At 48.5% G+C, this 24,223-nt stretch overlaps 1 protein-coding gene across 39 annotated transcripts in view; it reads right to left on the bottom strand.

Moving 5' to 3' along the window:
- Positions 1-24,223, bottom strand: part of NFASC (neurofascin) — a 70,923-nt gene that overhangs the window by 5,823 nt on the left and 40,877 nt on the right. For 12 of the 39 annotated variants that reach the window (XM_085526771.1, XM_085526777.1, XM_085526778.1 and 9 more), the window contains 11 exons: positions 23,592-23,814; positions 22,996-23,111; positions 21,728-21,932; positions 20,070-20,192; positions 19,396-19,569; positions 17,737-17,751; positions 12,011-12,238; positions 9,879-9,995; positions 8,468-8,623; positions 4,574-4,705; positions 4,058-4,127 (listed from right to left, as the gene is read on the bottom strand). In XM_085526771.1, coding sequence (XP_085382897.1) covers positions 4,058-4,127; positions 4,574-4,705; positions 8,468-8,623; positions 9,879-9,995; positions 12,011-12,238; positions 17,737-17,751; positions 19,396-19,569; positions 20,070-20,192; positions 21,728-21,932; positions 22,996-23,111; positions 23,592-23,814 — 1,559 coding nt within the window. Of the gene's footprint in view, positions 1-4,057; positions 4,128-4,573; positions 4,706-8,467; positions 8,624-9,878; positions 9,996-12,010; positions 12,239-17,736; positions 17,752-19,395; positions 19,570-20,069; positions 20,193-21,727; positions 21,933-22,995; positions 23,112-23,202; positions 23,492-23,591; positions 23,815-24,223 lie in introns of those variants that run through there. The other 27 variants (XM_085526790.1, XM_085526792.1, XM_085526793.1 and 24 more) reach the window with 11 other exon arrangements.

Here is a 24,223-nt window from a genome sequence, read left to right as displayed (position 1 = left end):
ACCCCAACCTCCCGTAGCCTCTTGAGTTTTGGGGCCATTTTTCATTAAAACAGCATCTCAGGACTCGCCCTTTGGGTAAGCAGCATCCACACTACGGTGCGTGGTCTTGGTGAGGGGAACAGGGAACGCTTTGCTTGGACCAAGGAGAAAAATGTTCCTTAGTGATGGGAGCAGCCAGGGAAGGCATTGGATCTCTTTGTGCCATTTAATTGATGGGATCAGCTCTCTGCAGTGGGAGACGAATTTGGTATCCCACGGCACAACTGGCAGCTTTTGTTCCGTGTTTCCTTCCATCAGCGCTTTGTGAATTAAGCAATGATACAAAACTAATGTTCCAGGCCTTGTGTTAACTTGGCATCTCAATAAATAATAACTTGTTAGCTTAGTAAGTGGCTCCTTTCTAGGGGGAAGAGAATTCAGCCTGCAAGCAGTTAGAAAGCCCAATTAACGTCAAGTAGAGAGTGGCAAAAACCAGATCCTTTGATCTGAAATACCCATTCCCAAGATTTGGGGTGGGTTGTGTTGAACTCGGATCTAGAGCCAGGTTTTCCCTAAGGTGGGCTCTACAATTCCGAGCTTCCCGTCAGTGCATTTCCCTTGCCTGCCCTGGTTTTACCTCTCTCCAACATTGCTCATCCTGTTAGTACATTAGGAGGGCGAAGCAGATACTCATCAGCACTCTGATGCACTCTAACCCTGTTAACATGGATTTCTATGGGATTTGCTGATGGGTGCATTAAAGAAGCAGAGCACCCAGCTCAAATCCATCGAGGAAATGCCATCCTGAGTGGCTTAAATCATTGGGATGAGGGGAGTATGGAGCTAGGGGGAGGGTGCCGAGGGGTGATGCAGAGGATCCAGCCCTTCTGCCCATGTTCATTGTCAGCATCCACTGGTCCCACTACACATTAGGGATCGGTTTGGGATGAGAGTGACTTGGCTGGTGATGCCCATGGAGCATCTCCAAGCAAAATGCATTGATGGGCACAGGGGTACTCTCATCCCCAGTGAGAGGTAGAGGAGTTGTGTCTAAAGTTAAGTGTTAGGTAGAGGCGAGTGAATGGGGACGGGATGGGCAGGGGGGGCTTTCAGCTATGAAAGAAAGAAATTGCAAAAAGGAGTAATTAAAAAAAAAAAAAAGCTAAATGTGCTGGAGTTCTGGCAGCACGTGGTCCTACCTTTCAAGAGACCTTCATGGTCCATGTGGATAGACCAGGTGAAAAGGAGAAGAAAGAATGGGAATAAAACAGAGAGAAGCAGAAAGAGCCTGATCAGAGAGAGATATGATGAGGTATGCATTTACAGGGGCAGTGCTAAAACCAAAATGAAAAGTCACTGCATTCCTCATGGAGCTCATTGCCTCGTTATACCAAATGGAGCCAATGGAATTGGACAGATCTGGAGGAGTCCCATCCCTGGGAAAGCTGATCTGGGAGAACACAATTGGCAGAGGCTAGGCTGCTTGTGTTGGGCCAGGCACAAGCTGCAGGGGACAAATGCCATGCTGGGGGACAAACAACATGCTGGCTAGGGGTTGGGAGAAGGGACTGCTCAGCATCCCCTCTATCCTTTTGCTGGGCTTCCATGCTGGGGTCACATCAGTGCACGGTGTTGTCAACAGTTGACCCTATGCTTCCCCATGCTGGGTTGGGGCAACCCTGTGTCTCCTGACCTGGTTGCTGCTGATCACAGTGCATTGGGGTGTGCCACCAGATCCCAACCTGAACCAGAGCTGCATGGATCCCAGGAGGTAAAACCACTCAACTTTCCCAGTAGCCCGGGTTTCTGGTTGATTCCCCCCACGTGCAGCTTTTAAACATTTGGTATAATGAGGCACAGTCACTGGCACAGAACATTGTCCAAGGATAATGGTCTCCTGCTTTGAAAATAAGCTTCTCAGCTTAGCCTCTGCCCAGGAAAACCATTATTCTGTTAGTGGAACAGAAAGATGTGACAGTATCTCTTAATTATAGGCTGCAGAGATTTGAAAGTTGCATGCACAGGGCATTAAGGACGTGAGATATGATGAGAGCATATCAGACATGCTATGTGGAGGTGGGGAGGGAAACCAATGAAGAACTCACGTCAGCTCAGATCCTGTCCTTGCTTGAAATACTAATTGCTACCCTCCTTGAGCCTAGCATCGCAATCATTTTGAATCTTAATCAGCCAACAGCATTTCATATCAATCCTTCAAGTTCACCTTCCTTTCTGCCTCCTTGAGAGAACCTCCTACCACTTCTGTTCCTGATGGAGGGGCAGAGTTCAGGGTCTGCTTTGCTATTTCTCTTTGGTTGCTTTTTTTCCACATCTAGTTCATGGGATGTTGATGGAAAATGCAAGAGCATCTTGGGGCTTGGTATCAGCACTGCACTCAGGCACACCATCCCCCTACCCAGCAGGATGTAAGTACAGAATCCAGCTGTTACAGGGAGAAATCTTGTCTTGATTTGGTAAATCCACAACTCAGAGAGCAAGGGTCACATCCATGCCAGCAATGTTGCAAAAACCTCAGCTCTATGGATAATAACCCCACAAACCCAAAGCAGGACCTTTCCAACTCCTGCTCTTTGGTCACTCCTATGTGAATGATATCTGTGTTTGCTCTTGTTGCCCTTCTATCTTCTGCATGCTCATGGCAGTGGGGCTCTCAATATGAGGTTGAGATTCAGCTAAGCAGGAGTTGCTGCATTGTAGGTTGGCCCAAGTATGGAAATAAGTGGTAGATTTTCTTGATCAAATTATTATTTTCTGTCCTAAGTGGTTTTATCCATAGCTTGAAGGTGTTGCCATTGCATTGTATGGATGGCAATGATGAATGATGACTTATTCCTAGAATGTACCTATTTGGGCTCCCACTCATGTATATTTGTATTCTCTACTGGAAAACTGGGGAGCTTTGGTCTTGTGATATCCTTAGGAGAAAAACCTAATGTAGTTACTGTGCTACTAACTGTATAAATGGGATGGCATTGAGGAATGCAGTTGTTCTGCTTTCATTTATGCATCGTGAGCAGGCAAACCTATTCATTTTGCTCCCTCTGAAGTCTTTGGTGGAACACGTGTGAGTTGTTACATCCCTCACTGAATTGTAAGTAAATTCTTCCCATCTTGGCTGCATCAATTCGTAATGCTAGGAGTGCTGGTAATGACATAGGGTTTAATTAACCCCTGTTTTGAAGTCAGGAGGAAGAACTCCCACCAGACTAATTGGGCTGTGGATCCAGCTCTGATGGAAAGGTGCATTTAAATTCTTTAGCAAAAGGCAGAGCACGCAGTAGGTGCTCAGAGGGCAAACTGGGTGTACTGTAAAACATCCCTGTCATCTGTCAAGTGTGGGCGATCCAATGAGACCTGACACATTACCTGTTCCTGCTCCCTAGAGGCAAGCAGCAGCGGGGGCACTGAAACAGCTGTGGGATGCTGATCCCTCTCTGAAATATCCTAGGAGCTTTTCCAGGAGGAAAAATGGGTGCTGCTCCAACCAGGATGACTTTGTACTCAAAAGGGGCTGCTTGGAGGTGGGGGGAATCAAAGTGGTTTGGGCAGAGTCACTGCTCAGCACTCCAAGGGCTGTTTGAGAAGGGTTGCCCTGGGGACCTTAGAGCAAAGCCTTGCTTTGAAGCCAGGCAGACCCTGGGTGAGTGAACCTGCATGATTTCAAGTCTGTTCTTAGCATGACTTTGGACACTTCTTCCTTTATGAGCAGGAGAGAGGCTGAGCTATGGGGTGATGTCCCTGAGGTATCCACAGGATGCTTCAGGAGTTCACTCTAGCACCTTTTCCATGTGTGATTTGTAAGAGCCGTGTCCTGAGTCACAGCATGCCAGCTCTGCCTGGATTGACCCAGGTACAAACCTTTGCAGCCAACTCATTGCTTTAGGAGCTTTAGGAAACGTTTCCTTTGGCAGAGGACTTGCAGAGAAAATGAGACAGGAGGAGAAAGGTGGGAGAAATAACTGAGAAGGCTGTGTGGCTCCGTGGGGCAGCAGAGGGGGAGAGCAGTGAGGGCTGTGATGGGGGGTGTAGGTCTATGGGTCCATGCCAGGGAGCATACCTGTAGTCGAATGAACCATCTTCTACATTCTTGTCTTCAGGATTCAGATGCTCATCTTTGTTGTCACGCACTGCAAGCAAACACATCCCCAGCATCCCCATTAATAGGGAAGGTGAATTGAGTGCAGCTGGGTGGGCTTGCAGGCTGCTCCCCAGACCTCCTGCTGCAGTGGCACCCGGGTACTGGCACACAATGGAAACTGACTTTTCCTAAGTGCTGTCTTTGCCTTGCAAAAATTTAATGAGCTTTGTTTTTCTGTCTAACAGAGAGCTCTTTCTGGATGTGGCTGAGTAGATTTGCAGAGCAGAGGTGGGGTCAGACAGAGCAGCAGCATTCGGCTCCCTGCACGGCACAGAGCCCTTGCCCACCCTTTAATTAACTAAAATGCTTCCCACTAATAACAGTGTTCTCACTATGGAAAAGGGAAAGTGATTGAAATCATGCACATGTATCAGAGCAGCAGTTTGATTGCCTCTGAAGCCGACAGTACAAAGGCTCGCCCTGCAGCCCTCTTACCTGGATATTTCCCTCCTCTGCTCCTCTTAATGAAGCAAACAATTAGCAGAATGAGGACCAGGAGAGCGATGGCACACATGAGCCCGATGAACCAGCCCTGGGTCGCAATGTCCACGTGGTTCTTGGTGTAAGCTGGGAGGAAAACGGAGAAAGGAAAAGGCTCTAAGGGGAGGTCAGGACAGCAGGGAGAAACAAATGACCAGGACTCAGTCCACGTTATCTGTAGCACTGCATTTGTGTGTGTGTATGTGTGTTTTCTGGGTTATCTGACGCCATAGCACAGGGATCTGTGGCTTTTTTAATGGTGGGTCAACTCAGCATTTTAGCAGGGGCTACAAACAGCGAAGGGTCGCAGCGTAAAGGAAAACCTAGCAGAGACTGGTGAGAAAAGGCATTGAAAGTAATGGCAAAAGAAGCTGATCTCGCAAATCCTGTGCCTGAAAGCAACCCTGAAGGTCTGGGATCGAGGTGCTCAAAGATAAAGATGCAATCCTGGCGTGCATAGCTTGGCCAATGTATGAGCAAGCAGCAGGTGCAGAGCTCTGGGAGGTCATAGAATCATAGAACAGACTGGGTTGGGAGGGCCTTAAACATCATCAAGCTCCAACCCCCTGCCATGTGCAGGGTTATCAACCACTAGATCCTCAAGGAATGTCCCAGGTTGCTGAGATGTGGTTTGGGAATGCTGGGATGTCATTGTACCATGGAGTGGTAATGCTGCTGGGTGTGACACTGAGCAAGGAGAGGTGTTCTGCTCCTGTAGCCATGCCCTGCCATGCTGTGTGCAATGCCTGTGTGCGGTCAGACCGGCACATCTGTCTCCTATAAATAGCAACGAGCTGCCATTCTCGGGCTCTCATTGACACACGCTTGGTATTCAGCAAGACAGAGTGGAGGAGAAAATAACCTTCAGCACAGTGGGGGGCTGAGAGCAACCAGGCTGTGAAGCAGATAGAGCGGTGTTCCTGGAGTAAGGGAGCTCTGAGCTGGATGGGATCAAATCAGGGGTTTAGTGTGGGGGGGTTTGCCCCAAATGGAAAGGATGGAGCATTTCTTTGTGCCAAAAAAGCAATCTGAAACAATGGGATTGCTGCTGCTGCTCCCTGATATTCGCACTGTGGAGTTCTAGGGAGGGATGTGCTGCTGCTTCCAGACTTTGCCTCGTTTAATTAGATGAGTCAACTCCAGCCAACAAGACCTGGGAGGCAGCTCACGCAACCGTCTTGTGGAGCTGCCTTGAAATAATTGGATTTAAACCCACCATCCTCTGCACCGGGAGCAGTAACAGAGAGTGAGCCCTTGGACAGCACACTCAGTACGCTTCCTATTATTCCTCCCAAACTCATTCTTTCCAAACAGACTTGAGATAACAGGTGCTTTCCTTAAGATGAAATCTGAGCCACGCTGTCAGCAGATAATTGCAGCCAAACCACGACGCAAAGAAATCGCAGATAAAAGAGGAGAATGAGATTGACAAGAAAGTACCATTTGCTAAAGAAATGATGTTGGATGCAGAACACTCGGTGCTGCTTTTTGGGTGGGAGGGTGCTGCCTTGGCTCTCTTTTATTGCTTTTTCCTTTAATACTGCCACATTCGGTATTTAAAACAACCTGAGCTGTGTAGATGGACTGTTTGTAGTCGAGAGAATGAGATTAGAACAGAGAGGAGGTGAGAATTGGATTCAATTAACTCAAGTGCTTGAGGAGGAAAGAGAAACAGAGCCCTACTGGAGAGATTTGAAATGGGAGGAGGTGGTTTTAGCAGCCCTGGTGGGGTCTGCGCAGAAAGCAGCACCAAGGGAGAATGAAGGGCTCTTCAAAGCTCCCAAGGGGTGAGTTCTATGCTGACCAAGGCTGAGCTGTGCATGGAGGGGATCCTGCAGCAGGACTGTGGCACTGCATGCCATGAAGGTAGGGGTGTCATTCATTGCCATCCTTCCCCAAAAAGCAACACGTGCCGACAAATCATAGTCACAGCAATCTTGGGTTTTTTCTGGAGTAAACGAGTGACTGTCATTGCAGCATTTGGAAAGAGAAGGGTAAGCACACGGCTGTCAGAGAGAGCGTTCTGATTTGTGTTAATGTAAGGCCGACGCCAAGGGTAAATAGTGGCAAGCAGCTGTGGCATCGAACAGCTATCGATCTGAAATGCAACTGCAGCAGCTTTTCACTTATTTATTTATTTAAGAGAAAAGTAATTATAATCTTGTGGCAGAAAACGTGTTACCCAACAGTCGCGCTTTATACGCCAATAGCAAAGCTTGACTGTATTCTGACAGCAGACCAGCAAAAAATTTATGTCACGTTTGTGAAGCAAATGGATTGAGTGAAGCCCAGCTAGCTGCAGTCCTGCTTAGATCCCCCTTCAGCGTTTTACATTCCTTCTTGTATTTAGAAGACGTCTTTGCATTAAGCTATACTTGTAGTTTAAATGCCATTTACTATTGGGAAGAGCTCTTTTGGGATATTGAGCTGTCAAGTTAAGCAGAAGAGAAGGCGTGGTGTGCCTGGACCTCTTATTTATCTGCATTCGATCTGAAGAACAGCTATTTGGCAAACATTACAACCAACAAGCAAAATGAACAGGGCTCTCTTGATCACCAGCATCCCTGCGGCGTGTGATTGTCAGCGGGAGCTGAGCTCCTGTCTCAGCAGAATCTAGCAGTGAAAAATGGGCAGGGATGGAGCTGTGGGGACAGGGTTGGGTGGTCCCTGTGCATTGTCTCAGTAACACCACTAGAAACCCATAAATTACAGCAGATAGCCATGCCTGCATCAATCAGCCAAGGAGGTGACCTCCTGTTCTAATGATTTCCTGCCCCGTGGTGCTGGTGGTCCTCCAACCTAACACCCAAAGTGGGAGAAAAGCAGCAAGAGAAGAGAAGAGACGGGTCCAAGCTGGGGAGCAGTGATGCAGAAGGGTATTGCATGGTATGGGTGAGGGGGCTGCAGCCTGGGGGCAATTTCTGAGTCAGTCTGCAAGCAGAAATTGGGGGTGCTGCACATCCTCATGGAGAGGCAATATCAGCACTGGGTAGTGTTGGACACTCTGGATTACCAACAGCTGCCCTCTGCCCCTGCTTAGCACACCAGGGAATTATTTGATGGAGCAATGCCTTGCTAGCACATGGGCTGCAGGTGCATGGAGTAAGGTGGGGAGAGCTGCTGCTGTTGCAGCCTTCCTTTGCTAGGAGCGAACATTTTGCTCCTGAGATATGGCTTTTTGCTTCAGCTCTCCATCACGCTGCCAGATCTCAGCAAAGTAATCTCAGTTCTCTGAAATCTCAGCCTCTACCTACTGCAGCGTGGGCTGCTCCGGTGCTGCTCACACAGCTGCTGTGCAGAGCTGAGCCCTCTGCTTGGACAGCATTGCACACAGATTCCTACGGCACAACCCACGGGCGGACACAAAGGGAAACCCAGGCGTCGTGATTTACTGACACTCATCGTGTGTCAACAGGGATGCTTTAGAAATGCATAAAGCCTGATTGAGTGCCTGTGGAAGTCAGTAAGGCTCCTTCAGTGGCATTCAGTGGGCAGTGTAGGAAGCCCATAATTAGGAAGCTCTAAAAATCACTGAGGTGATAAGCCTGGAAAATTGCTTGTGCAATTAAATGCAAAGTTGCTGAGGGAACGTACCTTGCCTTTCACCGAGCTGTAGAGCCATTGCCTGCACCACGTGTGCCTGTGATGCCATCCCCGACCCATGCACAGTGCCACGAGGTGCATGCACGTGCTCCTCACCCTGATTCACCCCTTCCTTTTGCCCTTTGTTCAATGCAGTGAGGATGCTTGGGTGGCTCCTTAAGGGTTTTGCTTGATACCCTCCCTCCACCACGCCGGTGCCACCCGTGGGGTCGCAGTGACATGCAGAGGACACGCAGCCCTGCTCACCTGAGCTGGTGGTAAAGGTTATGTACGAGTGCTCGCTGGGGCTAGACCATATGGGGAACACCCACAGCTTGTACACCATCCCCGGCGTCAGATTGGCCAGCTGCACAGAGGAGGGGGTCTGAGCTTTAACGGGGATAGATTTCTCTGTCTTGTTACCTGAGAAACAGAAACCGCACATCAAAGCCAGCCGTGGGAGGTGGCTGTGCTGGCACCGCGGGCGTTGCGTCGTGCTGGCCTGAGCCACCAAGCAGAAATAATACAGCACGGTGGTCAAGGGGGCTATGAGCAGTGCTGTGATTATCCCTCGGATAGGAGGCAGCTTGGCAGGGAGGTGGTTTGCTGCATCCCTGCTTGCTGTACTTAAAACGATGGATAGCTGATCAGATTTCTCCCTACTCTTAAGACCTGACAGATGCTTTATCTGCCCAGCCGCAGGTCTGGGTGTTTGAGTGCTTATAACAAAGATTTGCTTGGTCCCACTCAGCTGTTGTGCTGTGAGATGAAGGACCAGCTCCTGTGCTTGTGCCTGCAGGTTAAAGATGCTTTCTATGGGCTGGATGCTGCAGCCCAGCTGGGCTGGAAGGAGGTGAGTTGGGAGATGGGATATTTGGCCTTTAGAGTTTGGACATCCAACGTGTATCCCCAGTTGTGGGAAATGGTTCAGAAGGGGGAAAATGGTGCCCTTCCCTGTTGTGATAACATAGGCTGCAGAGCGAGAGCAGGCACTGGTGGTGCCTCCCAAGCTGGTTTAAGTAAGCAGCAACGTCAGCTCTCAGTGTGTGACCAGAAGTGATTTGCTGTTGATGACTGTGTGCAGTTGGTTTGTTTAAAATGCCAATTTAAGATCGATGTGCCATACAATAAGGCTGAAATGGCTGGGAAATAAAGACAGAGATAAGCAGCGTTCATCGCTGCCTATCTACAAGAAATCCAGACCAGCACGTAAACGCCTGTTCTAAACGAGCACTAAAAGCAGATATATCAGCTTGAAGTTTCCAGACTACGGACAGCCTTACAATTGCAAGAGACAAAGATATCCGATACGACAGGAGGTTTGGAGTCATAGGTGATTCTGCCAGCTCCAGGTTCAGCAAGCCCTGCTCCAGAGATGTATAACCCTACCCTCCAATTTGTATAGATCTGATCTGTTTTCTATGAAAGATTGTTCCCCTTTTTATACGTACAAGTGTATCTATTTCAAGTCTCCTTATGCTGAGACTGCGTGTAGCCCAGCTCCACAAACAGCCCCCAGATAAACAGCTGTGCTCATCTATGGTTCATGAGTATGAACGTCTTACAACCATGAGCACAAGGAATTCACAGTAATTAAGAGCAATTGCAGCCTTGGGAGCTGGCAGAATCTCCAGCGGCATCACCACCCTATAGATTCCCCACGCGATCTGATGCTTACTGGTGATATACTTAACCACAAAGTCAGTTCCTGCAGAGTAATTGTGGCTCCAGGTGATGTTTGCCCAGTTACTATTAGCCCAAGCTCTTATGTCCCATATGGACGATCCATTGGTGGCTGGTGGATAGGTTAGAACAGGAGTTAGTATATTGGATTATACAGAGATGAGAGCTCACCTAGCATCCAGGATTGGTAAAATCTTATAAAATCAGCCCTAAAATTAACGTTTCAACCTTAACCTGAAGATATAATTGTTTCCTATGAGAACTTCTACTTCATAACATTGGAGGAAGTTTGATATCTCATGGCACGTTGGGATTTAAGTCCAACTGCGCTCAGTTTATCTCAGATATTTTGGCTCCTGTGGCAATTCTGTGTGGATTTTGGTCCATAGGGAAATCTCCTGGCTATACTTGTGCCTAAACCAACACGGGAGATCCACGCTTGAGCGCACACAGCCGCACTGCCACAACTGGGAGCAAATGCTTTCATCTGACTGGGGCTCAGACAGCCAGTGGGGCAATGAAGTCACTCGTTTCTGATTTTGAAGCTGAGGATTGTCGACATTGCTTTGGAGAGTGGATGAACTTCTATTTCTGGTGAAGTGGAGCTAATCCACTCCTTAGCATGAGTGCGTGTCCCATCAGATGCATCACACCTCCGTTTTGCTATTAATGTTGTTTACTTTGGGGGTGCAGCTCCAGTTTTGGGTTGGCAAAGCACAGATGAGTGCCTTCCATCCCTGCAACAGGGACAGCTGTGAGACATTTGGGGTAGGGGTTGGAGTCCATGGTAGAGCAGTAGGGGTCTCTCTGTCTGCCCTCATTAGGGTCAGGCTCTGGGCTCACAGCCCTGGGGCCATTTGGGACTCTCACTGTTTCTCTGCCTCCTTTCCTCCTATTTTCTCTCCAGCTCTTCACCTGGTCTCAACAAGCAATACCTCCCATGTGCTTGCTGAATAGTGACCATGTTCTGGTAACCATTTTGTGAACCTGCTTCAATGCTATGGCCTCACTCATACTGCTTGAAGTTGCATCTTACTATCTCGTTTTGTTAGGGCAGCACACATCCATGCCCGTGTTCCCTTTGCATTTGCCCCTGGGAGGGTTAAATGCCATGAGCCAAAGCACAAATCTCTATTTCCTCAGTCAAGATGGAATCCTTAAAGAGCAAACTAATACAGAGGAGGAGATGTGCTGCAGGTTCTCAAATCTCTCTTACTGCAGAGGGCCCCTCAGATGGACCCAGGGCCTCCCAGCATGCGTCGGCTGTTGGGTTTAACCATAAAGTGGTTTGAATTGCTTTTATCAAATTCCTTGAAGTAAACCAGTGTCAGGTTCAATGTTCATTACTACAGTCTCCTTCTTTTAAGAGTAAACAGAGAGTTCTGTAGCTTTTGCTCTTACATTTTGGAGTGCATCCTAGCCAGCTACATAACTTCATTCCTTTGGCTGTGCTCCCTTGATTCATTTTTGAGCAACCCAAATATAACCATCCATCATTCATTAACCGGGGAGCCCGTCATCGCTGTGTCTTTAAAAGCAAGGCTCAAAGGGATACCTCTCCCCATCTAAAGTAGAGAACGTGCCCACACCAATGCAGTTTGATCACCCTGCTCTGCCTGATTGCACAGTGGCTGCGTGGTGAGCTGGGTAACACCCGGAGCACAGCTGCACCTTTAGCCACCTGCCCAGGTTCCCCGTGGGCTATGACCAGGGTATGATGCAGGGAGCAGTACCATGAACCAAAAGACTCCTATGAGCTGTGACAGCTCTTTTCTCTAACAGCTGATGTGCTAAATTTGAAGTGACATCTTCTATAATAGCAGCAGAACCCCTTTTTAAGGACAATAAAGGTAATATTTTGGTAGGGTCTTCTACTTCCTTCCCAACCCTGATGCTAATTCAGCATCATAACACCCCAGGGAGAGCTTTGTTATCCCTTTTGTGGGCAGAGGGACCCCCAAATCACCACCATAACCCTGATCCTGTACCCCCTTTGTCTCCTTGTGACACCATTCCCAAAGCATGGAATGCCTTTTTCTGTCCCCATTATTAATCCTCGCCCTGAGCAAGAAGCAGGGAAGGTCCCGATAGGGTTAGAAGGGTTAGAGGAAAAGGAAAGCTCAGTACCCAGCTCCTGCTTTGTGGTGGCTGCCGCAGCCCTCTCTGCAGTTGTTGTAGTGCTTGCGACGGTGCTGGCAGCTGTGGTGGTTGTAGTAGTGGTGGTGGTAGGGATTTCAGTAGTAGGGATTTCAGTAGGAGGAGGGGTTTCAGTAGTAGGGGTGGCGGTGGTGGTTGTGGTGGCAGTGGTGGCTGCTGGAGTTAGCTCGGTTGTAGGTGGAGGCAACCAGGTGGAGGCTGGCAGAGGGAAAGGCAGACGCTGGCTGTCGAGAAGCAGTTATGGCTCCCAGGGCTCCCATACACCATTCCCAACACCGAGCATCGAGCGCAGCACCACGCAGACACCGCGATCCCTTCCCCATTGCAACCAGTGGGAGCAGCGCCCAGACTGAGCTCATAGGAAAAGCCCATCTGCTGTGGGCCAGGCGAGCCCCAGTTCAATGTGTTTGGCAGCCCCTGCTTAATTTAGCTGCCAACGTGCCCCGCAGCTTCTTAGCTGCTTTCTGTGTACTGGTCCTGCAGAATGGTGACAAAGCAGCCTTGGCATTAATGTGGGTGTTGCTCTTCAGAGAGTGATGAGCATTGCTTTGCCATCCTCACAATTTACATTTAATGTAGGATATACCTTAAGCTTTCCAAATTAGAAGTCGTTACACTTTGCTTTCTAACCAGCCCCCATTTGCCCCATGCACCTCTGCTGTGAGATACAGGGTCAACATGCACATCATGTGTGCACCCATCCTAACTACCACCAAAGGAAGGTGCATGGGATGGGCCAGCTGAGGAGGCAATAGGACATCTTTCTAGCTTTGTGTTGGGTCAGGGCTGTGATCCTCAGTGGCCATGAATGGGATCAGAGCCCTCGGCTGGAGCAGGGGGCTGCAGCTGGCTTTGCTGATGGAAACACACAGGGAATTTCCAGAGGAGACAGCAGTATCAATGGCTGATGTCTGATGGAAGGGGACACTGGAAACCATTGCTGAATGCTCTCAGGTATGAATGAGCATTGCTCAGTAAAGGCGATTTCTGCTGCCTGAAAACCTGCCAGCAGAAAACACAGCTAAGGAGCTGCTTAAACTGCCTGGGGTAAAGGAAATCCCATGGTGCTTGCATTAAGTTGTATTTACTTACTCTTACTACAGATCAAGGGATTACAAATCCCCATCAGGCAAATGAAAAGGGCTGTTGCAAATATCACCCACTAATAAGAATAGTGTGAGGAATGTGCTTTAGAAACCATTCAAGATCAAAGCCAGGGTTGCTTTTTCACCAGCTCAGTCCCAGGTTGGCTTGTATGGAAGCAGACCTCCCTTCAAGCCCATAAACACAGCAGGACAGGTATGAGAGAATGCAGCTAAGACCCCAAGAGACCCCATCCTCCAAAATCCCAGCAGTCCCAAGGCTCATTGTGGCCACCTCCCTACTGCATGCAGCTGCAGTCGAACCCCATTACCAGCACGCACTATGACAGCAAACCCAATGCAACACATGGCACCCCACTCAAGGACCAACGCAGCCTTGCAGAAGCCTCATGCAGCAGTTCATCACCATGTGGGGCAGGAATGGAGCAGCCACCCCCCTCTCAACACTCCAGCATTGCAGAACACATCCCACCCCAGACAGATAGAAGTGATAGTGACGGGAGCCAGGCTGGCACACTGCACAACTTGCTATGCACGGAGCATAGCAACCCCTCCATCTCAGCTGTGACAGCAGGATTAGGGATTGCTGTTCTGCACTGCTTCAACTCAGTTCATTGCTAAGCTTTGCTTTGTTGTGTCCTGAGGCTGTAGGTTACAAACAGGGCGAGAGGTACGACCATTTTTTGGAAGGTTAAGCCATTGGCATGGTTACTGTTAATGCAGTTTTGCTGCAGCTCCTCCATAGGATTACAATGTCCAAAGTCAACCTGAGCAGTGAAAGCTATTAGCTATTGCAGCCTCACCACTTCTTCTATGAATCCCTGATTCACACTGAAGGAAAAGACAACACAATAGAGCCTCAAGCAATTTGCTCTAAGGCTGCTCCAACACCCAACTCCCAGCCCACGTTGATCCATCACAGTGCACCCGAGTGGACTGCATGCACCACCCAGCACTGCTGCAATGGCTCCAGCAGCAGGTTAAGTCCTTGTTAAAGCAGGAGGTCAACGAGGGGAGCACATGTGGGCAGCACCGGGCAGGAGGAGGGCAGCGGGGCTCCTGCTGGGCTACGGGAATTGGTCCTCTCTGCTTCGGGATTCACAGCTGCAGCCTCATTTGTGTTTGAATACGAAATGTATGCAGAGGGAAAGCTCAGCTGGTAGATTTGGGGGAGGGAAGATAAGGGGTATTTGCTAGCCTTTGAAATCCAGCCCCTAATGAGAGCTGAGTTCAGGCTAGGGGGAGGTAAAGACGGCTTTGACAGGAGATCAGAGCTCCCCGCTGCCCCCAAAGAAAGGAGAACCCATCCACAGCCCCGTGCTGAGACCAGGGCAATGCTCATTGCAGCTGGCAGCTCCAGATCTGCTCAAAGCAACTGCTTGCTTTAGCCAGATGATACCCATTGAGAAACCACGCGCATCCTTCCAAAACTGCAGGGGTAACATTTATGGGATATAACATTTCTGAGCTGCAATTCTTTCTGCAGGAGGTGCTGCAGAGATGTTCCTAAAGCAAGGTAGAGTGCACCCTGAAAGATGGCGTGTGATAGGAAGCAGGCTTCAAATAGCCCCAATTTATCCAGAAAACCCCAAGTGAAAGACAGCATATGGCTCCCTACATGGATGAGCTCCTCTTCCTGGAAATACATGTGAGTTAGCTCATAAATCGGCCCCATCTTTGCCACGCACTGATTGCTTTTTCTGTCTACAAGATGCATTAGCATTCCTGGTAATGGAGACCAAGGGGCACGGTGGGGAGGAGACGCTGCTATAATGGACAAGGGATGCAGCAGTCTGGCTGTAGCAATTAAAAGGGTAAGTGATGAGAGAGATGGGTGCAGCAGGAGGGCTGCCAATGGGTTTGTTCTCTTCACAGCAATAGAGCTCCTATGGTTGGGGATGGATAGTCATCAAAACCCAGGGATGCTCAGATTGGGCAATGCTGCATAGGAGCAAAAGAAAGGGGGGGGATTTAAGGCATGGGAGAGCAGTGGGGGGGGGGGCTGGGTGAACAGTTGGCAAGATTTTGTGAAATACATATATAAAAAATAATAATAGTAGCCCAGCCATACTGCTCTTTAATTATTTAAAGGTGCTTTTAATGTGTTGTTAGGCTGCGGTAACAGCTTTCCCTTGGGTGTGTCTACAAAATAATTAGGCTTGGAGAAATTGGATGCATTTTTCATGAATTGAGATGATCAGCCAAATATGTTCTCAGACTATTTCCCACCCCCCCCAGCCCCCTTTTCTCCCTCTCCCAGTTTGTAGCAACAGAAGGAGATTGTTAAATCGTTATCAAAAAGAAGGGGGAAAAAAAACCACGCAACAACAACAAAAAAAAAGCTCCAAATCTGACAGCTCTAAGAAATTCAAGAGCAGAAAGAAGCAATTGAATGCCCTCTAAAAAGAGAGGGGTCAGCAGTTTTCTGTATTTCTATTGCTGTCCCTTTCCAAAATGAACAATTGGGCCTTTCTCCTCTGCTTTGGCGTTAAGGAGCAACGAGAAGGGAACAAACAAATCAATGCGCTGTTTGTTTTTACCCCCAAAAAGTCTAAGGCCAATACTCTTACGGTCCCTGATGAAGGGATGTACGCTGGGTATTATTATGGGATGCGCTTTTTGTTGGTGTCATTCATAGCATAAATGAGAGCCCTTTGTGTGCCAGCCTTTCCCCATATTACCTCGCCCTTTGTCCAGCTGTGGCTTAGGAATCCTAAAGACTTTCTAAGGTGAGGTCTCTTCCCTTCACTTCGATTCCATCAACTTGGTCTGCTTTCTCACGCACCTACAGAGCAGAGATGACCCCATGACAGAGGCTTTCCAGGGGGAAAAAGGCCAATTTTAGAGCTAACAACCCATGGCAAAAAGCCTCATGGTGCATTTTTGGGGCAACAGTCACCAAAAATCCATAAAATCCACTAAGCAGAGAGGAATTGTTGAGAAAGGTCAAATAGTATTCAGTTGAAAGCTGTAGTTGTTGGGAAGGGGAGCAGTATCCCACTACCAACACCAATACATGGCACAGCTGGTCCTGCAGCACCCTAGCAAGGAATGATGCTCAGTTCAGTATCAAGATGAGGATTGGCCCTGAATAATAGGGACAACAGGGGAAGGTGCAATCTTCCCCTACACTCTTGGGCAAGCACAGTGCAGAGTGCTGCCTGGTGAGCACTGCTGCTTTGGTTATGGATTTTCAGCCTTCTTCCAGTGCTCACCTATCTTTCATCTGTGCCATTTCTCCTACCAGAAGATAAAAATAGAGCAATGTCCCCTATTCTTCCAGAATTTAATGATCTTATCCTTTGGATGGCAACCTGTTCATCTAGCTGTCACTAGTTCAAGAGTTATTCCTGCATTGATATGATGCTGGAAGGATAAAGAGCTCACGTTGTGCTTATGGAGTTCAGCAATATCCACTGAAAGTAGCAAAGTCCTTCAGAAGAAAAGCTGGGTTCTTGTGGCTGAGCTAACCTGGCTGCAGCAGGAGCTCTGCTCCTCCAAGCCAAGAGGTTGTGCCCACTTTTCAGCTTCCCACCAGCCAAGGCAGACCAATCTGTTACCCCTTAATGTATATACGTATATGTAAGGAAAATGCAGTAGGGAAAAGATTGGCGTCTATTAAGAAACAAAAGAAGTGTAAAATAATACTGAGTAGAGACATCACTGCAACAGAATGAAAGGAAGAGAAACATCTATGAGGTAGGGAAGCAAAACCTATGGCTGCAGGTTCTGCACTTGCATCACTTTGGCAGTGTTTGCTACAAAGCTTTTCCTCATTGGAAAGCACTGGGAGCTCAGGGCTGCACCCAGCAAAGGCAAAGCACGACCTCTTACAGCCCCTCGTGCAGGGCAGCCCCAAAGCTTATCTGCAGCACTGAGGGGTTGGATGTATCCCTTTGCACTGCTCCTGCCTACAAGGCTGTATAACCCTGTGGAAATACAGCATCCAAGGAGGAGAAGTCTTGGCTGCAGCTTCATAAGAGGTAGGTGTCCTTCTCTGGGCAACAAGAAGTTCTGGTAACACTTTGCACTGCTGACACTGAGTAATTGGACACTGGATTAACTGGGGGTTTGGGTTTTGTTGAAGCAGGTGGGTACCCCTTGTTGAAGAAAGGTTTCTCTGTGCTTCAATGCTGGTGTAGAAATGTGCAATAGAGGGCAAAGCTAGCAATAGCCTCGCATGCAGACATGCACAGCTGTGGCACAAACATTGTCCTTTACCCTTTCAATGGTCACCAGGAGGCAAAAGAGCAGCATGTTTGGTTAACAGGGTGGGCACCACTGGTGAAGGTTTCTCTGTATATCTCAGAGCAGGGATGCTGAGGCTTGAAAAGAGAGAAGGCTGGTGCAGATCTGAGCTTTACCACCTCAACATTAGGGCTACTTAGCTCTGAGTTTTGCTTGTACACCTGGTGCTTGGCTATCATTAATCTGCCTGCGGTGCTACCTGCCATCCTTCCATGTGCCCAATTTTAAACCCCTGCTGCTTCACCTCCCCATTGAAAGGGTTAATGGAGTGCATGCTTAATTGGCAGCGCACGGGAGCGGGTGAGCCTTGCCCCATGCCTGTTACCTCCTCTGCTGGTACGGTACCTGGGGTTGGCGTGGCTTCAGAGGGCAGCGCCAAGGATAGAGAGGGGAATACGAGGACAGCGTAGAAGAGAAGGGAAAGAGAAAACAAAGCAATAGATAAAACAGCCAGAACACACCAACAGGAGACTCGGACCACTCCAAGCAGTCAATAGAGACAAGAGAGAGAGGACATAAACACGTTAGCTACAACACATCACCCTTTGTTAAGCACAGCCCCTTGGAGCTGGTGGCACACACACACACCAGGATGGACATCTTACAGGTGTTGGTTTAGCAAAGCTCTTTAGCAGGTGTTTGTATCTCATCCCAGCAAGGACAGGTTTTGACACTGAATTTTGCCTTCATTGTTCTGGTGTCACTTTAAGGTCTGAGGTCTCATGTTCTGAGATCAACCTGTGCTTCATATCTGTAACTTAGCTTGAGGATCTGACCCTTCCCACTGCCTGGTGACAGTTCTCCATCCTTCATGCTGCAGGGGCTGCAGCCCCCAGTACTTACCTTGGCATCCTGGCTCTCCACACCCACTGCTCTCTGATCCAGCTCAGTTAAGCAATACACCATCCCTGCTCAGGCATTTTTAAGCAATGCTGTCCTTACAGTCAATGTTGCCACCATATAGAAACAAACCCAGCACAGCAAATGCTTAAGATACAATCAGAATCACTATCAGCACCAACGCCTTCAACCCAATCCCTATGATCCAAACAGATTTTTTCAGCAAATCTTTTAAGCATCAGCTTCGCCCTTCTCATATTTGCCAATGTGCAACTTTGCTGATTCTTTTTCTTTAGCATATGCAGCCCCATCTCTGATCCTATCGCATCAATTAGTGATGCTGGAGCCCACTGAAGAGTGTCAGGAAGCATTTCATTTCCTCTGGGTCGGCAGTAGGAATTGCTTTTCCTACTCAGAGCCATTAGTTGGGGAGGGGGAGATGGTGGAAAGGAGACAAAAACTCCATTAAATCCGAGGGCTAACTAAATCATAGGTCTTTTAGCAAATGCTGAAGAAAGGAAAGAGCCAGCTTTTGTCTCCCCAGTTCCCCCAGGGCTCCTGAACTTTCACTTAGTGTGATGAATGCCTCACAAGGGGCGTTTTATCTCATTAGGAGTCTGGGAGCTGTGGCTTTGCAGGGGGGTGAGGTCAGTGGCTGGCTGTAGAGTAGCAAGGCAGGGGCACTGAGGTGCACCTCCTTCCAGTGGTGTAGAAATCATCAGCCCCAAATTTGGCTCTTATAGAGGCAGCTGAGATTGCTCCTGGCTGCAGCACTGAGCTCTGAAGAGTCATAGACTCAATGAGGTTGGAAAAGACCTCTTGGATCACCAAATCCAACCCCAACCCATCCCCACCACATCTCTTAGTGCTACACCTCTATGGTTCTTGAACACCTCCAGGGATGGTGACCCCACCACCTCCCTCAGCAGCTGCGCCAACATACCACCACTCTAATTGTTCCTAATATCCAAACCTAAAAGGACATATTTAGGGTAATGCAAGTGCATACAGGACTATCTGCCCACTGCTGCAAAAGGTAGCAGACGTACACCAGTTATCTGACACTGGTTGCTCTGGGAATCATTGGATCCTCTGACCTGCACTTCTTGGCCAATGCTTGTATCATCACCTCCAACCCAATGCCAGGAGCTGCCCTGCACTCACCTTCATTTAGAAGTGCTGGTGACTCTTCCACTATGGCTTCTCCATCTCCCACCTGTGTCCGAGCACGCAGGAAGAATCGATAGCGTGAGATGGGGTCTGTCCTCTGCACGGTGAACCTTGTCTGGTTGGGAGAGAAGGTCTCTACCAGAGTTCTGCCCGTTTTGGATCCGTTAACTGGGGAGGAAAGGCAGGTGGTGGTGGCTTCAGCTTGGGTTCTGCAGCATGTTACCTGTCCCTAAGGGCAGGACCTGCAGTTGGGGGCAGATATGCCTTGTTTGGGAATGTGCTGCTGGGGACATTCAGGGTTGTGGAGATGGTTAAGGAAAAGCTTAGCACAAGTGCTCTGCCCGCAGATAAAACTGGGCTTCCCAGACATCACTTTGGGCCATACACTGTGCAGCATCACTTACTGCAGAGCTGGGAGTCTGAGGTCAAGCTGATTTCCCTCAAGGGGCTGAAGGTGGAGAACTACTGAGCATCCACAGCCCTTTGTGGTCAACTGTGAGCTGCAGGTGCCCAGCACCACTCCAGGACTCAGTACCATCAGCTTGATGTTGGAAGCATCCCACTCCCTATAGATTGCTTTTGGTGTTAGGCAAGGAGGTAACTCAGCAGCAAGCAAAATACTGAATGACTTAGCTATCGTCACTAAGAAGATAAGATGTGGAACGTACAGGCTTGATATCTAAGGCTGTATCCTGTGAGGACTCCATTGGGATGTTCTGGGTGATCCCACTCCAAATTGATGCTTTCCAGATTTGGCTGTCGGATTCTTAAGTACCTGGGGGAGCTGGGCACTTGGGAGGAGGACGGGAGCAGGAAGAAAAGGGAAAGAAGAGAAAACATACAAGATAACATACCTTACAATACTGTACACATCGCAGGCTGCCTGATAAAACTCAAGACATTCAACCACATACAAGCACACTCTAAAGGTCAGATACTGACAGAACAACAACCTAGGCCAGGAATCATGCCCCAGCCCTGTGTTACCAGCAGCAGAGCAGCTCAGCATGCACCATGCCCTCACATTAGGGGCTGCTGTCCCCCATCATCACTCTCAGCCAGGCACCCACAATGGATGCTGCAGCCATATAGGGAGCACTCTCACAGTAGCATCCCATTTCTGTATGTTGTTTGTATATCTGACTTCTGCTGGAGTCTTGTTGCTGCCCCTATTCTCACCCAGCCCAACATTTATGCCTCATCTATTTATCTGCTGGCATGATAGAAAGAGCAAAGCTACTTCTTACTGCAGAGCATCTTTGTGTTATTAACATCTGGGGAGCTGTAACAGGGATCCGGTGCAGGTATACAGCAGTCCTTACCCTGAGGAATGTCTGCTTTTATGGCTGCTTATTCAAAGCTAGTAAAGGAAGGAAAGCATTATGACCTATGGAATTTAATTATTCTCCTGGTTTACTCTTAATCGCTGTGCCTTTAAGTGGGGAAAGAGCTTGGTTCACTGATCGGAGAGATTAATGATTAGGGTTTTTTTCTTCTCTTAAATGGATGTTTGGCAGAATATCCATCTCCCAAGCATCAATATATAGCCAATAAAATAGCTTAGTGGAACAGGAAGAGGAAAATCAATAGTTTACATATGCCAAGAGCACAACTCCAACGCGACATGCCTCCAAGGTTCCCAGTTAAGTGCTAAATCAAGGCACACCCCATCACCAAACAGCTGTCCTGGAACAGAACCTTTCCTTTTTAAACAAGCTGGTGCATCAGATAATGGTGACAGCATCCAAGGTAAACGGTACAGGAGAAAGAGAGAGAGTGCGCTCTTGTGCAGCAGGAAGAAGGAAAAGAAGAGCCCATAGTATTTTGTGTTGCTTGAGACAGGATTTGCTTCCAGCCTCCTCTGTTTCTTCCCCCCCTGCGACTCTGCAACGCTCTGTGCCAAAAACATCTGTGCTAAAGAAAGATTCATGGGCAGCCGCTGAAAGCGCCGCTATGACAAAAAGTTATCGGCGCCTCTATAAATAGCTGCCATGACAAGGAGAAAATTAAAACCTCCCATTCCTCCTTGACACGAGCTCTTTGCAGAGCAGAACGAGGCGCTGCCAACTGTACGAGCCCAACCAGAGATTGGTGACATTCATTCAGTCCTGAGGTTCTTGCAGTGGTTTGACTGCAGCACGGGGAGGGTGGGCGATGCGTGGAGGTCACGCAGCCAAACCAAGGGCATGGCTGCGCCTTGCTCAGCCCAAGCAATGCCTCTTTATGTGCTGCTGGCCAACTGATGGCTCTGCAGCAGAGCTGTGCCCCTCCTGGTTGTCTCTGCAGAGCTCAAGCTGCCTGAAGTTGGAGCTCAGCAAGCACGTACCTCCTTCAGGTGTAGGGAACTCCTTGACTTCGCTGCGGGGCCCATCGCCTCTCCCGTTGGTTACAACCATCTCAAGCTTGTAGTTGCTGTAAGGGAACAGCCGGGACACTATGCCCCGATTTCGGTCTCCAGGAAAACTCACATATTGCCGTTTTTTGGAGACCCACAGGTTCTTCAGCAAACTACTGTCTCTCCAGAAATAAGCCTTCAAGAAACACGCATGGCATGAAGCTTTTCCCATTTGAAGTGCAATAGGTTTGCATTAAGAAAGCGCAGCAAAACTCGGCTTTTTCAAGGAGCAAAGGGTGCTCCTCACCTCCCAGCAAAGCAGGTGGGGCAGCACTGGGTTAGGATTAAGGTTAGGATGCAAAGAGCTGCTTCTGGTTCCAGCTCTCAGTGCTGGGCATTGAGCTCTCCCTTCCTGCCCAGATTAGTGTAAAGCAAAGCATCACACGTCCAACCACAACGGGAAGTCAGAACTTGAAGAATGCCTGATTCAGAGCCCCGAAAGCAAATCTTATTTCACACAGAAATAAGATTCATTTGGAAAACAGACCAAAAGAACAGAAGAGAGGGAGAAGAAATGAAAGCAGCAACCAGGGAGCTTTCCTTACACTCAGTGAATGATTGGATTTGAAGCACTGTAGCTGTCTGCAGCGCAGATGCTTTTGCTATCAAGAGTCTTTAACTCTGCTCAAAGGGGCTCTGTTCAGACTTTGGTTTGCTCTGAATAGGGTTTATCTTCTACACACAAGCACAGGTAATTTACTGTAGCAGTAAATCTCCAGTATTAAATGTTAAGAAAAAAAACAGGATCTATGTTGCCTCTAGTTGCTGGTTAGTACCATGTATTGGATTTAGGCTCTGTCAGGGTTGGTGTCTGTTAAAAGACAATGGTGGTACTTTGGGGATGACACAAAATTGAGCCTGTTTGTACCTATCTGAGGAAATACGAAGCAGCTCCAGGGCCAGGAGCTGCCTTAGAATCGGTCCCTTGGTGCTCAAGGGCAGACCCTGTGTCACCCCAGGTCTTGGGGAGCCAAGGGAGATGTACCCAGTGCCCAGGCACAGTGAAGAGCAGCCCAAAGCTTCACTCTGGTGCTGCTCCAGAGCAGGGCTCAACCTGTGGGATGCACCATAGCTCAGGATCAGGGTGGCCAGATCAGTTTTCTGTCATCCCCATTGCATGTGGCTCCATCAACAGGGCCAGTTTGGCTAGTGAAAAGGTTAGCTATAATTAATAGTCAGTGAGATTTGCTTTTGCTCACTCTGTACTCTTTAAGCTGTCCCTGAATGGTGTCCAGGTGCACGCGGGTCCATGTCAAAGCAATGGCAGTGCTGTTTAGAACTCTTATCCTAACATCCGTAGGTGCAGCCTTAGGATCTGGGTGTTTGGGGACAAAGCAGAGCAAGTATCAGGCAACCAGCACAGCCACGCTCCAGCTCTGCCACCTGCTGGTCCCCTGGCCATCCTCAGGTATTACAATGGGAGAAACTGTGGCCATCTCTCCCTCTTTCAATTCAGTTTTAGAGGATTACCTAAAACAGCAGCCATAAGCCAGTTCTGGGCTCCTTGGCTGTTCTCCTTTGGGTCAAATAGATACTATAGCTGCACCGGTATATGTAGTATTCCATTACTTACCTTCATCCCCCACATTTTTTGTGTGATCACAGAGCAAAAGGGAGAGGCAAAGTGGTTCAGGTCACGTAGGCATCTGCAGACAGAGCCCAGAGCAGAACTCCACTTCTTTCTCCCAATGCCTGCTATAAATACAACCCAGGGAATGAATAGGTGCCAACCCACTGACATCAGATGGACTCCTGCACTGAAACACTTACGAGCTCTGTATGTGAAAATACTCACAATCTTCCCCTGAGTAGCCAATGTAGGTCTCAGGCTCTGGTGCTCTACCAAAGTCATTCTCTGCCTGCACTTTGATCTCGTAGGGGACGTAGATGGGTGTGTTCCAAACGACGTGCCGTGGTGCCTTCACCGTCTCATTGTACCAACTCCCACGTGGGTCCCTTCGCCTCCATCGCACGATGTAACGGAGGTTGGGTCCATAGGCTTGTGTTGCATTTAGAGGCTGAATGGAGCAAAAACAGGAGAATAAAGTTGAGAGAGAAAGACAGCTGGATTTCTCTGCTATGGTGCCCCCAAAAAGTTCTATGCAGCAGCTGATTCCTATTTCATATTCCATCAGTAAACCTCTAAGATCTGTATTTTGTTCCCAAAAAGACACATATCTCATCCTTGCATTCCAAACCCAAGGCAGAACCAAAAGCCATACCTGTATATGTAGTAGTATGGTTAGGTTGTGGTTGGACTTGATGGTTATGAAAGTCTTTTCCAACCTGAGCAATTCTATGTTGCTATTCCATTCATTTTCCAGTCCATGCTCCCACTGTAATTTCTATTCTACCAACAGACTTTGGCTTATTGGAGGATGACACCTACTGGTCGACCAAGAAAAGCAAGTATGTCCTTGCTTAAAG

Source organism: Coturnix japonica, chromosome 38, assembly GCF_054131305.1.
Source record: "Coturnix japonica strain WE chromosome 38, WE-NBRP24, whole genome shotgun sequence".
NCBI classification, from domain to species: domain Eukaryota; kingdom Metazoa; phylum Chordata; class Aves; order Galliformes; family Phasianidae; genus Coturnix; species Coturnix japonica.
Note: the sequence above shows the minus strand (reverse complement) of the source record. Positions and strands in the feature narration are given on the sequence as shown.